The 14,063-nt window shown below is 36.8% G+C and overlaps 1 protein-coding gene across 7 annotated transcripts in view; it reads left to right on the top strand.

Moving 5' to 3' along the window:
- The first annotated feature begins 20 nt into the window (after nt 1-20).
- The window catches only part of ZNHIT6 (zinc finger HIT-type containing 6), a 61,857-nt gene continuing 47,814 nt past the window's right edge, over nt 21-14,063 (top strand). For 4 of the 7 annotated variants that reach the window (XM_086390917.1, XM_086390915.1, XM_086390914.1 and 1 more), the window contains exons 1-5: nt 21-833; nt 1,968-2,033; nt 2,120-2,226; nt 2,315-2,400; nt 9,371-9,474. In XM_086390917.1, the coding sequence (XP_086247043.1) occupies nt 178-833; nt 1,968-2,033; nt 2,120-2,226; nt 2,315-2,400; nt 9,371-9,474 (1,019 nt within the window). In that variant the 5' untranslated portion in view covers nt 21-177. Of the gene's footprint in view, nt 834-1,967; nt 2,034-2,119; nt 2,227-2,314; nt 2,401-7,309; nt 7,406-9,370; nt 9,475-14,063 lie in introns of those variants that run through there. The other 3 variants (XR_015160376.1, XR_015160375.1, XM_086390919.1) reach the window with 2 other exon arrangements.

The raw sequence follows: 14,063 nt of genomic DNA, 5'->3' as shown, positions 1-14,063 counted from the left end.
GGAAGCGTTGCTTTACGACCGTTCGGACAGGCGCGCCGGGTCGGCGTTCACTGCTTGTTACTTCTGTGATATGCACGTGGGCCGCTCTTCGTGTTTTTGCAGGTAACTCAGCCCTCTTGGCGTGAACCAAACACATTGAAGGACGGTGTGGCAACGGAGGTCAAGGATCTTGAGCTGATGGATTTTGCTGCTGAAAGTGAAGAGATGTCGGGAGGAGGTCTCCAGAGTGAAGCTGAGGGGGCGCGACTAAGTCTCGAGACAGATCAAGAGAGAGTAAGGACTGAGGAGTCCGGCGATGGAGAGGCGGAGAATGGTCTGACCGGAATGGAGAAGACAAGGGCAGGGGAAGAAGAAAGTAGACGAAGAGCAGAGGAGATGCGAATGGACCTAACGGTTGTGAAGCAAGAAGTAATGGACTGGTCAGAAATGGTAGAAGGTACGCTGAATGGCCAGTGGGTAAAGCAGGAGGAGGACCGACATGAGGTGAAAGAGGAAAAACCAGGCACATTGGAGGTGAAGGAGGAGATGGATAGTAGTTTGATGGTAAAAGAAGAAAAGGTGGAAGAAACAGAGATAAAGGAAGAGAAAGTGAAGGTGAAGGAAGAAGTGATGGACTGGCTGGAAGTGAAGGAAGAGAAGAAAGATATCTTGGAGATTAAACGTGAGGAAGTGTCTCTTGATCAGAATATTAAAAAGGAGGAAATAATGGATGAAATGTATGTAAAAGAAGAGAAGTATTTCCCCAAAGAAGAAATGATGGATTATACAAAGGTGAAAGAAGAGCCTCAGATAAATCCTTCAGTGGGCTCGAAGCGGAAACTGGCCATGTCAAGGTAGGGCAGAGCTGTGAAGGTCTTTTGTTGTCTAGGTTGAAAGAAACTACACCATCAGAAAGGTGTGGATTAATGAAAAATAAGCGCGAGTTTGGGCCGGGAGTCTGAGTGGTGGGGGGAGAGGCGATTAGGAAAGGAGGGTTTTGTCAGATAACAACAAATTCTGTGGAAATATGTGAGGTTGGTACTAGTGTCCAGTGGCCAAGTTAGGAAATGAAAATTCTTGGGACCAGAAAACCCCTGGACCAGTATCTGGCTTGACTTTGTATGCCCTTGGCTCAGTATTCCTTTGAGAGAGGATAGGTGTGAGGAACAGTCTAATAAAACCAACAAGGAAAAGTGGAGTAAGTTAAAATTAGGCAAAATACATTGTAACTCACTCAATTGGCTAGTTTCTCTATGGGTACTATGAACATTTATTGCTTTTGATTTGATTTCTTTATAGTGTGATCATGTGGCAGCATAGGAAATAAGAGTAGTCAGATTCTCGGGACCATTTCTGTCTCGAATACAGTGAATCAACATGTAGTTTGCTTGTCTGTTTGTAGTTTGATTGTCATTGTACACTGATTGTCACTCAAGTGAAAGATCAGTTGGAGACAGATGATGGGTAGTAGTATTTCTAGAGTGTTTTGATGCCCATTCTCAGTTGGGTGAGGAACTGAGGAAGAAAGATGCAACTGCTGCTCTCTAAATTTGCCTGGGTCTTCTTTTTCTGAATGTGTCTGCCTTTAAGATATATAAACAGCTCATGGATTGGACTTCTGGCTATGTGCACACACACAGTTGTTAACAGTGTCAGGCACTCCAAGTTCAAATATCAAAAAGCGATCTCATTGTCTGATTATTTAGAAAAGGAAGTCACAGTGAGGTAATTTTTTAAATTTGATACATGTTTTCTTGAATTACCTATCATTAAACAACATTGTAAATGTAGTGTCATTTAGAGATGGTTTCCTAGAGGAGAATTTTCTAATGATGTTTGACAGCTGTCCATTATTTCATTAGAGTTACTTGCATCTACTTTATTCACTGTGACTGCAGGTCTGTAAATTGTGATGGATTAAAAGTTTATAAATAAATATATAGAATTAATATTTGATAATCTATTAAGTTTCTTGTGGACTTTTGTAGATGTGAAACTTGTGGTACAGAAGAAGCAAAGTACAGATGTCCACGTTGTTTGCGGTATTCCTGCAGGTATATATGTAATTTTCTACCTTATTATCTCTGCCTGTATCCTTTTTACCTCAAAGCATAAAAGTTCCTTCTCTTTGTCTCTTCAGTTTGCCCTGTGTAAAGAAACACAAAGCAGAACTAACATGTAATGGAGTTCGAGATAAAACTGCGTATGTTTCAATACAACAGTTTACAGAAATGAATCTCCTAAGTGGTAAGCCATCTTATGTATAGCAGATTGATGCTTCCTGGCCATAGGCATATATCATTTATTTATTTTTCTGTGTTTTTGAAATTTGTAGATTATCGATTTTTAGAAGATGTGGCAAGAACAGCAGACCATATTTCTAGAGATGCTTTCTTGAAAAGACCAATCAGCAATAAACATGTAAGTATTTCTTCTGTTCTTTTCCAGTTAGAATTTCTTCTAATCAAATAGATTCTTTTTTTTCTTTTTGCATTCAACAAATAATATATTAAGTGGCTACTATGATCCAGGGCTGTTCCAGTTGCTAGGGATACAGCAGTGACCAAAACAAAGTCCTTCCCCTTGTGGAACTTGTAGCGGGAGAGACAGGGGGATGAGTACAGGAACAAATATAATTTCAGATAGAGTTAAGTGCATCTGAAAGATAAAGAGGACAACAGGAGGTTAAAGAAAATCAAAATGGTGTTTGTGGGTGAGGGAGGTTCTGAGAGTAGTCAGGAGAGTCTTCTCGGAGAGATGCCATCAAGCAGCAGTGTGAATGATGAGAAAGAGGCAGTCACGTGATCGTTTGAAGGACGACTTTACAGACAGAGACAAAAGCAGAAGTATAGATTGAATCAGGGTCAGAGTTAGTGTGTTTGAGGGCTTAAAAGAGGAGCCCAGTGACTGTAGCATAATTGAGTGAGGAGCATGTTGAACGGTGAGGTTAAAGAAACTGATGAAGTCTCCTAATGTATTCAAAGTAAAAATGGAGGCCATGGGAGGCAATTGAGCATGTTTGCTTTTTGAAAGATCACTCTTGAGGCTCTCTGGAAAGTGGACTTGAATAGGCAAGAGTGGAAGATTGGAAGCTGGAAGATCAGTTACAGAGCTATTGTTGTGGTTCTGGTCACAGATGATGCTGTTAGAATTATTGGGAAGTGATTAGATGTGTTTTTTTTAATTGGAGTATAGTTGCTTTACAATGTTGTATTAGTTTCTGCTGTACAGCAGAGTCAATCAGCAACATGTGTAAATGTATATCCTCTCTTCCTTGGCTTGCCTTCCACTTAGATCACCACAGAGCAGAGTTCCCTATGCTATACAGAGGAAGTGATTAGATTTGAATTTTGAAAGAAGGGCTAATAAGACTTGCTATTTTAATAAACTTATTATACTCTTTAATTTCTTTTTCATTCCTTAAGCACTGTGCAAAATGAAAAGCTTACATATTGGAAATATTTTCCAACTGCTATTGTTCTAAAAATTCTTTAATATTATTTAATCACATCACAGAATTATCTTTGGTTTTCAGAGACCATACTGGTATTGGAGTTGCAGAATTTTAATACTCTTTAAAGTATTTTATTGGTATTATTGGTACAGACATGACATTACACATGTCTGAAAGAAAAATTACCATATATCAAGGTTTTTTTTTCCCTTGAGCTTAATTAAACATCATTAAATTATATAGTTAAAGGATAAACTGCTTTTTAAATATTTTCTTTTTATGAAATATGGCACGCATATAAAAAAGCATAAAATAGAAATATACCATTTAATAATAATTATGGAGTGAGCATCCATGTAGCTACCACCTAGATCTAGAATTAGAACATAACCAGCTTCTCAAGAATTCCTACCACCATGTTATGCCCATCCCTGAACCATTCTTATTTCTGGGTTTTCTGTAATAAATTTTATGAACAATGCTATAGTGAACACTTTTGTTTAGGAATTGTGGTTTGCTTATGCATATGTTTTTCTGGAGTTCATACCTAGGAGTGAAATTGCTTTGTTGTGGAGTATGCATATCTTCAATTTGACTGTATGTTACCAAAATATTTTTCAAAGTGGTGATGCCAGATTATACTCACAGTATTTAAGTATACCTGTTGTCACATCCTCTCCAGATTCTTGACTTGGTCATAGTTTTTAAGCTTTTGTCAGTTTGATGGCTTTGTTACTTTATTATGATTTTTAATCTACAGTTGTCCAATTCTTAATGAGATTGAAAGTGACAGTAAAAGTCGCTCAGTTGTGTCCAACTCTTTGCGACCCCATGGACTATACAGTCCATGGAATTCTCCAGGCCAGAATACTGGAGTGGGTAGCCTATCCCTTCTCCAGTGGATCTTCCCGACCCAGGAGTTGAACTGGGATCTCCTGCATTGCAGGTGGATTCTTTACCCACTGAGCTATCAAGGAAGCCTCTTAATGAGATTGAGCACCTTTCAAATATTTTATTGGCCTTTGGATATTCCCCTTTGTGGTGTATGCCTGTTAAGTCTTTGTTCATCTTGTCTTTGGTCTGTTGTTTTTTCCTATTGGTTTTCTTTGTATTTTTAGATGCTGATGTTGATTGTGTATGTTATAAATCCTTTGATTCTGTGGCTTGTGTTTGTACTCTTTTTCATTTCTTACGGTAAACAGCTTTTTTAAATTTTAATGTAGTACAAATTGTCTTGTGTTTCCTTTATAGTTAATAGTTTTATGTGTTTTTAAAGAAATCCTTCCCTTCCTTGAGGTTATGAAGCTATTCTCCTGTAATGATTTTCTGAAAGCTTTGTAATATCACGTCTCACATTTATGTCTGTAAACATGGAACTGATTTTTGTCTATCATGTGAAGTAGAGGTCCTATTTAATTTTCCAAATGAATAATCTCCTTTTTCTAGCACCAGTTATTGAAAAGTTCACCCTTTCTCCACTGCTTTGCAGGACCATCTCTGTTATATATCAGGCATCCATATATGCTTGGCCTGTTTGTTTCTGGCCTGTCTGTTCTATTCTGTTAAACCTCTTGTCTCTTGCAACTATTGTAGTCTTTGCTGAACTCACTGAAGAAGTCAATCTTCTCACTTTGTTCATTGTTTAGATTAGACCATAGCCATTTTTCTAGAATATTTTCTAGAATATTGTCTGAAATACAGATGTGGCTCTTTGTAACTTCATACAAATAAGAAAAACCAGCCAACTGATTTATAGTCCTACCTTCCCCACTTGGGTATTTTGATTGGATTTGCATTTATTTTGTAGAGTTACTTGGGTGATTGGATTTTACGGCATTGAATATTTAAATCCTTGATTGTTGTATCTCTGAATTTATTTGGGTCTTTAACATCTCTGTAATTTTCTTAGTGAAGGTCTTGCACATTTTTTGTTAGACTTATTCTTGAGCACTTTATTTTTTCTTAGTATTTTAAATAGTATTTTCTTTTAAAATTTTTTATTATCTCTTTGCTGGTATTCAGGAATGAAAGTTTTTGTTGTTGTCCATTTTATGGTAGTAGCCATATTAAAATCTATTCCAATACCTTATCTATAGATTTTTTGAGGTTTTCTCTATAAACAGTTCATCACAGTTTGTGTCTAGCTTTCTGTCCTTATTCTTTTATCTCTTTTTCTTACCTTGTTAGAATAGCAAGAACTTCAATAATGTAAAATAGTAGTGATGATAGTAGATATTTAAAGTCCACTCCTGAGTCTGATGATTTGCTCGAGGGGTTCACAGGATGCAACGTGCAATTGAACTCATGGCTAAAGTTTATTACAGTGAAAGGATACAGAGCAAACTTTGCAAAAGGAAAATGTGTATGGGGCCAAGCCTGTAGGAATCCAGCCACAAGCTTCCCAAATTCCTCTCCTATTGGAGTCATACAATACACAGTTAATTTCCTCAGGCAATGGGTTGTGATAACTAATGTTTAAAGTTTATTGTCTACCAGGGAAACTCATTAGAGACTCAGTGCCCAAGGTTTTTATGGGGACTAGTTGCAGAAACACCCTTACCCTAGCAGTTGCCAAGTTCCATACACCCAGAAGGAAAGCAGATAAAAACCACATTTTTGTACAATTTCAGCATAATGAAGCAGAACCTACCATTTTTCATACCATTTTAGGAGAAATTTTTTGTCAGTGTAGGGTCCATTTACCAGTCAGTCAAATTGCCAAACTCCAGCCAAGAGCAAACCTTGCCAACAGAACTTTCTAAGGATAAGTTTCAGGCCTCTTATGTTAGCTCTTTTCTGTCTTTGTTTTGTAACCCTGATCATAGAGGGAAAAGTTTTAAGATTTCACCATGTTTACTTTTCAGTTTGTGGGTATAGTTTGATATCTAGATTAAAGAAGTTCTGTTCCCAGTTTGCTAACACATGTTAACATGAATCATGGTTATATTTTATCAAATGTTTTTTCTATATTTTATTATTATTTTAATATATAATATTCTATTAAGAATATGAATAATAATCGTCTAGGTGATTTTCTATTTTAAGCTAAACTTGCATGGTGTATTATTATCATATCATGCTTTTTATACTTTGCAGAATTCCGTTGTGTTATACGTGTGTACACATTATCCTTTCATTCATTTTGCATTTCTGTTCATGAGTGAGATAACTTCTAATTTTCCTTTTTGGTATTCTTAAGTTTCTCTATTGATGTGATTCTAGTTTCATAAAATTATTTGCTGATATTTCCATTTTGTTCTTAAATACATTAACATTGGGATTATTTCTTCCTTGGGAGTTTGATATAATTTTTTAATAGGCTGCAGAAGTTTATTCTTTACTATTAATGGGACTGTTCGGGTTTTCTCTGTCTCACGTCATTATTTTGTCTTAAGACTACATTTTCCTAGGAATTTGTTCATTTTACCTAACTTTTCCAATGTATTGGCATAAAGTTCTTCATAACATTTTCTTTAATGTGTCTGTAGGAAATGTAGTATTATCATTTGTGATATTGCTTACTTGTGTCTTTTTTTCTAGATCAGTTGCTATTACAGATGCCTTTTCTATTTAGTTACTGTGTCCTCTTGACTTCTGTTATATCCTTTATTATTTTTAGCTTAATTGCATTATGGTCAAAGAACATATTTTTTTCTGAGTTCATTTTTTAAAAAATACATTAAGACTTGTGTTTATGTCCCAGCATATAGTCAAATTTTGTAATGTTCCCTGTTTTCTTGGGGGAGCGGGGGAGGTATTCTGCAATTGCTAAATGTCTTATTCTAAACATATTCCTTTTAGGTCAGGTTTGTTAAATACATTGTTCAAATTATAACATTTCTGATTTTCTCTTTGTTTGTTTCTTTCTTCTACCAGTTACTGAGAGACATATTTTAATACTTCCCAATAGATAAAATCATCAGGATTTGTATGTTTCTCCTTGTGGATCAGTTAGCTTTGCTTCATATGCTTTAAGGGTACGTTATTAGATGCATACTTCAGGAAATTATTGGTGTATTTAACCTTTGGCCCTATGTTGTAACCCTTTTTGTCTCTAGCTTTTTGTGTTTTTGTCTGTTTTTAAACTATTTCACTCCTTTGGTGTATTTTGTCCTTCACTTTTACGTTAGGCCTTTCTGTGTCCTTATGTTCTGTGTGTCTTTTCAAAATACCATATTGTTGATTTCTAGTTTTTCTCCATTCTGACAATCTGTAACTCTTAACTGAATCTCTTTTTCTCTTTTGGTTCCTGTGTACTGAGGCTTACTTTCTTCTTCTTTTTTTTTTCATTGTGGTGGCTTCTGTTGCAGAGCTCAGACTCTACAGGGCATCGGCTTTAGTGGTTGCAGCGTACAGCTCAGCACCTGTGGCACTTGGGCTTAGTTGCCCCTTGGCATATAGGATCTTAGTCCCCTAACCAGGGATCAAACCTGCATTGGCAGGCGGATTCTTAATCACTAGACCACCAGGGAAGATCCCCTGATTTTCTTATATTGGTTATGCTTATTTATTTTTTGTTGAGTACTCCTTTTATTTTTCCCTTTAAAAATTACTTATGAGAATTGTTTGAAGGCTGGAATAAATAAATAGGCCTTCTTTTATTCTACCAGATACCTAGAAGCATTGCAGATCTAGGCTATCTTAAACCAGGTTGAAGGCTTAAGATTACATTAATCCCAAAGCAAGGCAAATCATTTCAAGTCTGAGCATGAACTGCCATGACCAGGCTAGAGGATTTCTAATGGATTTTTCTTTTTCCCCCCGTTCCAGTCAGACTAATAAAAAAAATTCCTAGCATGCTCTGGTGACCCTTATCCTGAGGGTGTATCATTCTGTGACTCAGTTTCATTTCATTTGAGAGGAGTTTCCACAAACATTACTAGATCTTGACTGTCTTGCTGAGGAGGCTCTAGAAAGGGGAAGCCTATATTTGCCATAATTAGCAAAAGTGGCTTCAGTGCTTTTTGCTTACTTCTCTGAGTTTCACTTTTCATTAAATATTGGCCTGTAGTTTCCCATTTCTGTCAGCTCTTCAATGCTTTTAAGGTGATCTTTGAAAATATTTACACAAATATATATAGCAAATAGCATTCTTAGATGTTTTCCATAGGAGAGTTGGGTCCTTATAATCACCGTCATTACTGAAACCAAAGTTTATGCACTGTGAAATTGCATGTAATTTCTTAAGTCATTTTCTTACTGACCCTCCCTTCCTCTTGACTTGACTTGATTGTCTAACTCTGTACATTGCAAAGTCTAGATGCCACTCACTTAAAAAGTTGCATTTATATTTTGCCACTTCTTTGAGTGATCTTTCTTCTTCGTTGATGATATTACTTCCTTCAGTACTCTCTGGAGTTGACTAATTCAGCTCAACCAACCTACGTGGTCAGTGGAATAATACATGTCAGAGCTAGAATTCTCATACCTCATTTTGTACATCCTACATCAGTGGCTACTTTTAAGTTAAGCCTTGTACTTGGCAGCGCCATAGTTCCTTCCCTGAATGAGCTACCTGCCTAGTAATAGAAGCAGGCATATATACAGCCAACTATGGTATGAAACCATCAGTAAAAAAGAAGAAGAAAAAAAAAAAACTATATAGGTAATCCCTGTGATTGCTAAAACCTGTATGTTTTTAAAATCCCCATGAAATTCTTCTTTTGGCTTATAGGATATATGGTTAAAAGCACAGACTGCAGTTAGACAAACCTGGATTTAAATGTAGGCTTTACATCTCTAAAATAGCAGAAATGAGAGTAATAATAGTACCTGCTTCATAATATTGTGAGGATTAAATGATATATTGCTGTTTATTGTAGTTTGTGAAGCATAAGTAGCCGATAAATCTTAACTTACATTTTAAACACTGTTTTATGTGCTTTTGGAATTTAAGCTACTTGAAAATTAATTTGTCTGTTTGTTTTTGTTTGTTAGATGTACTTTATGAAAAATCGTGCTCGAAAGCAAGGTATTAATTTAAAACTTCTACCCAATGGATTCACAAAAAGAAAAGAAAATTCAACATTTTTTGATAAGAAGTAAGTTTCTGACTTCTTTTTTAGTATATTAGATGTTCTTATTAGATGAGGAGCATCTTTTAAGCTTTGATTTGCTTGGAACATTGCTCCTCAAAGTGTGGCCTATGAGATGTTTGTCATTGATTGGTAGAGGACAAGATGACTGCAGAAACTGGACTTAAGCATTTAAGAACTTATGCTACTTTTATGTCATGTGACTTTAACATTTTTGGTTTGCTCCCTGTGTGTTTGAGAGAGAGAGATGGAGAGAGAGAAGGTAGCGTGTATATGTATATATCTTTCTCTCTGAGACCTAAAATACCATCAAAGTATTTCAGAAGCTTCAAGGACAAAATAAGAAGTCAAAGCAGAATTTCTGCATATTTTTAACCAGAGGAGCTTGACTTTTATACTCTTTTCTACTTTGGAATTCCAAATAGTAATTCATTTGTGAGTGAGTGATGGAGAAGAAGGGAAACTTGGAAAACATTTACTCTAGAAAATCTGAATAGAGATAATACATTAGAGATTAGTTTCTTGCTCTCTGAAATTGCTAGGTCAAAAAGGCCCCATTCGTACAGAGGAGAACAGGATCCCAAAGTACTGTAAGTAGCCCATTAAATTATTAGGTAATACCTTTACAAAGTCAAGATTCTGGTTTAGAGTCAAAAAGCCTGAGTGAGTCCCTCCCACTTTATTTTTTTTTTATTATTTTATTTTATTTTTAAACTTTATTAGTTTTGCCAAATATTGAAATGAATCCATCACAGGTATACATGTGTTCCCCATGCTGAACCCTGAGTGAGTCCCTCCCACTTTAGTCTCTTAGTAACTGCAAGGCCTTGAACAAATTACTTCCTTTCTCCGGACTCTGTCTGTATAATGGTGGGGGTTGAACTAGGTAACGCTCAGTTCAGTTCAGTCGCTCAGTCGTGTCCGACTCTTTGCGACCCCATGAATCGCAGCACGCCAGGCCTCCCTGTCCATCACCAACTCCCAGAGTTCACTGAGACTCACGTCCATCGAGTCAGTGATGCCATCCAGCCATCTCATCCTCTGTCATCCCCTTCTCCTCCTGCCTCCAATCCCTCCCAGCATCAGAGTCTTTTCCAATGAGTCAACTCTTCTCATGAGGTGGCCAAAGTACTGGAGTTTCAGCTTTAGCATCATTCCTTCCAAAGAAATCCCAGGGCTGATCTCCTTTAGGATGATTGGATCTCCTTGCAGTCCAAGAGACTCTCAAGAGTCTTCTCCAACACCACAGTTCAAAAGCATCAATTCTTCAGCACTCAGCTTTCTTCACAGTCCAACTCTCACATCCATACATGACCACAGGAAAAACCATACCCTTGACTAGATGGACCTTTGTTGGCAAAATTATGTCTCTGCTTTTCAATATGCTATCTAGGTTAGTCATAACTTTCCTTCCAAGGAGCAAGCGTCCTTTAATTTCATGGCTGCAGTCACCATCTGCACTGATTTTGGAGCCCAAAAAAAAAAGTCTGACACTGTTTCCACTGTTTCCCCATCTATTTCCCATGAAGTGATGGGACCGGATGCCATGATCTTCGTTTTCTGAATGTTGAGCTTTAAGCCAACTTTTTCACTCTCCACTTTCACCTTCATCAAGAGGCTTTTTAGTTCCTCTTCACTTTCTGCCTTAAGGGTGGTGTCATCTGCATATCTGAGGTTATTGATATTTCTCCCGGCAATCTTGATTCCAGCTTGTGCTTCTTCCAGTCCAGCGTTTCTCATGATGTACTCTGCATATAAGTTAAATAAGCAGGGTGACAATATACAGCCTTGACGTACTCCTTTTCCTATTTGGAACCAGTCTGTTGTTCCATGTCCAGTTCTAACTGTTGCTTCCTGACCTGCACACAGGTTTCTCAAGAGGCAGGTCAGGTGGTCTGGTATTCCCATCTCTTGAAGAATTTTCCACAGTTTATTGTGATCCATACAGTCCAAGGCTTTGGCATAGTCAATAAAGCAGAAATAGAGGTTTTTCTAGAACTCTCTTGCTTTTTAGATGATCCAGCAGATGTTGGCAATTTGATCTCTGGTTCCTCTGCCTTTTCTAAAACCAGCTTGAACATCTGGAAGTTCACGGTTCACGTATTACTGAAGCCTGGCTTGGAGAATTTTGAGCGTTACTTTACTAGCATGTGAGATGAGTGCAATTGTGTGGTAGTTTGAACATTCTTTGGCATTACCTTTCTTTGGGATTGGAATAAAAACTGACCTTTTCCAGTCCCATGGCCACTGCTGAGTTTTCCAAATTTGCTGGCATATTGAGTGTAGCACTTTCACAGCATCATCTTTCAGGATTTGAAATAGCTCCACTGGAATTCCATCACCTCCACTAGCTTTGTTCGTAGTGATGCTTTCTAAGGCCCACTTGACTTCACATTCCAGGATGTCTGGCTCTAGGTGAGTGATCACACTATCGTGATTATCTGGGTCATGAAGATCTTTTTTGTACAGTTCTTTTGTGTATTCTTGCCACCTCTTCTTAATATCTTCTGCTTCTGTTAGGTCTCTACCATTTCTGTCCTTTATCGAGCCCATCTTTGCATGATATGTTCCCTTGGTATCTCTAATTTTCTTGAAGAGATCTCTAGTCTTTCCCATTCTGTTGTTTTCCTCTATTTCTTTGCATCGATCGCTGAGGAAGGCTTTCTTATCTCTCCTTGCTGTTCTTTGGAACTCTGCATTCAGATGTTTGTGTCTTTCCTTTTCTCCTTTGCTTTTCCCTTCTCTTCTTTTCACAACTATTACAGGAGCTGACTGTGGCTCAGATCATGAACTCCTTATTGCCAAATTCAGACTTAAATTGAAGAAAGTAGGGAAAACCACTAGACCATTCAGATATGACCTAAATCAAATCCCTTATGATTATACAGTGGAAGTGAGAAATAGATTTAAGGAACTAGATCTGATAGATAGGGTGCCTGATGAACTATGGACGGAGGTTCGTGACATTGTACAAGAGACAGGGATCAACACCATCCTCATGGAAAAGAAATGCAAAAAAGCAAAATGGCTGTCTGAGGAGGCCTTACAAATAGCTGTGAAAACGTAACGCTACTGTTCCCTTAAAATTTTACTACGTAAATTAAAAAAACTGAACCATCAGAACTATCATTATTCTAAAAATCTTCCATCTTTTCAACAGATATTATATTTTTAGAGAATGGTGTTATCCAGTTATATATTTCAAAACAGATAGTTATAAAGGTGGTTTTCTCTTTCCTTGGTTGGTTTCCAAGATTATAGTAATATTTTGCATTTATCAGACTTCCCTGGTAGCTCAGAGCATAGTCTGCCTGCAGTGCGGGAGACCAGCTTTGATCCCTGGGTAGGGAAGATCCCCTGGAGAAGGAAAAAGCAACCCACTCCAGTATTCTTGCCTGGAAAATCCCATGAATGGGGGAGCCTGGCAGGCTAAAGTTCATGGGGTCACAAAGAGTCAGACACGACTGAGCGACTTCACTTTGCATTTATCAAATATGAGATAATTCTTTTGTGTGTTTTGAAACTGACATAGAAATTGACATGATTTGTTTGAAATTTAAAGTAACTGGTTTGTGCCTTCTGAAATATAAAATGTATTCCTGTTTTATGAAAGAAAACATTCAGAGCCTCAAATGTAAAACTTTGAGGTCTTTAGATACATAAATGTTTGTGGGAAGTTTTTTCCAAGACTACTACATTCAGTGTATTTTCTGGGTTTAGATTACAAATTTATGCTGTTATTTTGGAATTCCTCATCTGTGAAGTAGCAAATCAGACTCTTCTTGCATTATGCCTTTTACTCATGAATTTACAATGATTTGGGCTTGATGTTTTTATATTTTTAGTGTCTTGCCATGAAGAGATTAGCAACATAGAACACAGTAGACTTTAATTAGTTTTTCAGCTGTTTTCACCTCTGTAAAATGGAGCTAATGATAGCTACTGTGTAGTCCTGACCTCAGGGTGTTAATTTACCTAGACACTAACTTGAAGGTAGGAAGAAATCAGCACATAGTAGCAATTGTAAAAGTAATAAACCCTCAGCATAAAGAGTTTAAAGGAAAAATAGCAAGTGTAATTCCACTATGTAGAGACAACCAATGATAATGTTTCCTTCTCATCATGTTTGCTTCTTTTTTTCAATTAATAAAATATAATATCCTTACAAAAAAGTATAAAAATTTGCTTGACTCTCCTCAAGTTAAGCATTACTTTATAAATAAAAGGTACACCTTTTTTCTACAGCTAGCTTTTTCCTATTTAGCAACATATTATGAACTTCATGCTTGATAATGCAAGTCTGCGCGTTTTAAGTAGTATATTTCAACTATGACTACTGTATCCTAATTTATTTATTACCAGATTATCAAACAGTTGCTTAATTTCTGGTTTTTAATTATTACAAATAATACTGTTGTAAACATCCTTGAACAAGTTGTTTTGCATGCTTATGTGACTTTTCTATAGATCGATTCCTGATAAGTGGCATTACTGGGTCACAGATTACATGCATTTAAACTGTTGAGAGAAACTCCAAATTGTCCTCTCAAAAAAAGTACCACTTTGTAGCTTTTACAAAAATGTATGAATACCTA

This window comes from Bos grunniens, chromosome 3, assembly GCF_055505025.1.
Source record: "Bos grunniens cultivar Pamir isolate PY7600 chromosome 3, Bosgru_T2T1.0, whole genome shotgun sequence".
Taxonomy (NCBI): Eukaryota; Metazoa; Chordata; class Mammalia; order Artiodactyla; family Bovidae; genus Bos; species Bos grunniens.
This window is presented reverse-complemented; position numbering and strand designations above follow the sequence as displayed.